The following is a 1,594-nucleotide window of genomic DNA, read 5'->3' on the forward strand; positions in this document are numbered from 1 at the left end:
CTAATATTACAATAATTAATTAAATTAATACATATATTAAAAACAAGCATTGGATTCCCCATCCACCTATATTTCTAATAGGTTTAATGAATAAACAGAAGAGAGACCTTATCACCGCCAGTATAAAATTTGACTTTTGTTGCGCTTCTAATCGCCTTGATAAGATAGTAGTCCTTACTTCCAAACAGATAAGAGCCGATACCATCTGATAATGAAATTTCAAAGGAAAAACGAAGACTTAATTAAAATTAGTAAACAAATAAACTAAATAAAAGCATCTAATTTTATTTTAAAAAGTTAAATTATCGTGCATAAAATTTAGTACTATCAGTTGTGGACTAATCTTCAAAGTAGTTAGTTAGTATGGCACTTGGTCGCTCAGTACTTATTATTCCGGTTCTTTTTTGCCAATGCATTCTGGGCTTAGCCGAACCGGAAACTTTAGTATGTGGACGTGTTGTAGGAGGTGTTTCGGCAGCTACTGATGCAGCGCCTTACATTGTTTCGCTTCAAGCGGGAAGTGTACACTACTGCGCCGGTAGCATTTTAAATGCGAATTGGGTGGTCACGGCGGCCCATTGTCTTACTTCAAAGTCGCAAGTGTTGAGCAGTACACTGGTCGCAGGCAGTAACGATGTTACGGGCACTGCAAGTACCACACAAAAACGTGCGATCAGCTCCTATGTGGTGCACAGTCTTTACACTGGTGGCATAGCACCCTACGACATCGGTCTCGTGTACACTGCAACAGCTTTTCAATGGACCAGTGCAGTGAAGCCAGTCACGTTGCCATCATCTGGAGTAGTTCCAACAGGAAGTGCAGATTTATATGGCTGGGGTTCGACATCAACTACAACAGTACCATCTTATCCCACTATGCTACAAGTGGCCAAGAATATACCCATTATTAGTGAATCCGCATGTGTGAGTGCACTAGGAACCAAAGGTGCTGATGTTCATTCAACGAATATATGCACTGGGCCACTATCTGGAGGCATTGGAATTTGTACATCTGACTCGGGTGGTCCATTGGTTCAAACATCGAACGGTGAAACTATTCTAATTGGCATTGTTTCATGGGGAAAGATACCATGTGGTCAACCTAATTCGCCATCAGTGTACGTGCAAGTATCTGACTTCATTTCATGGATTTCTTCCAACCAGTAAATAAAATAGTCGAGCCAATATTCAGGAAATTAAATGATGTAATAAAGATATAACGAAAATGAACGCATTTGTGAACGCTCTAAAGCGCATTGCATTTTTTGCCTAAGAGCAGACAAGTTTTTGCATTTATAGATTTGTTTAAGGTTTATTTATATAGGGTGATCAATCATGAGGTGCTTTTTTCAATAGTTAAAAAAAAACAAAAATGTAAATTATGTTCAAAACCTTTATTTATCATTTGAAAGGACATTCTTTGACATTTACTTTTTGAATATGACTTCATTCAAATGTTGGCCGCAACTACGCTTAAGGTGGTCCATTCTGAAGGTCCAATTTTCAATCACTCGTTCGAGCATTTCGACTGGTATGTCGTGAATAACACGCGTAATGTTGGCTTCCAGAGCTTCAATCGTAGCTGGTTTATCAG

At 38.7% G+C, this 1,594-nt stretch overlaps 1 protein-coding gene across 1 annotated transcript; it reads left to right on the forward strand.

Annotated features, from left to right (window-relative positions):
* The first annotated feature begins 344 nt into the window (after positions 1-344).
* LOC129249480 (trypsin-like) lies at positions 345-1,237 on the forward strand. Its single transcript, XM_054889324.1, has one exon. It carries the CDS (start codon positions 364-366, stop codon positions 1,165-1,167), a length of 804 nt encoding a protein of 267 aa, XP_054745299.1. The 5' UTR covers positions 345-363; the 3' UTR covers positions 1,168-1,237.
* The last annotated feature ends 357 nt before the right edge of the window (positions 1,238-1,594 follow it).

The sequence above is a fragment of the Anastrepha obliqua genome, chromosome 5 (assembly GCF_027943255.1).
Source record: "Anastrepha obliqua isolate idAnaObli1 chromosome 5, idAnaObli1_1.0, whole genome shotgun sequence".
In the NCBI taxonomy this organism is placed as follows: domain Eukaryota; kingdom Metazoa; phylum Arthropoda; class Insecta; order Diptera; family Tephritidae; genus Anastrepha; species Anastrepha obliqua.

Coding starts and splice junctions, on each gene's coding strand:
- LOC129249480 (XM_054889324.1), top strand. CDS start 364: ATGGCACTTGGTCGCTCAGTACTTATTATTCCGGTTCTTTTTTGCCAA.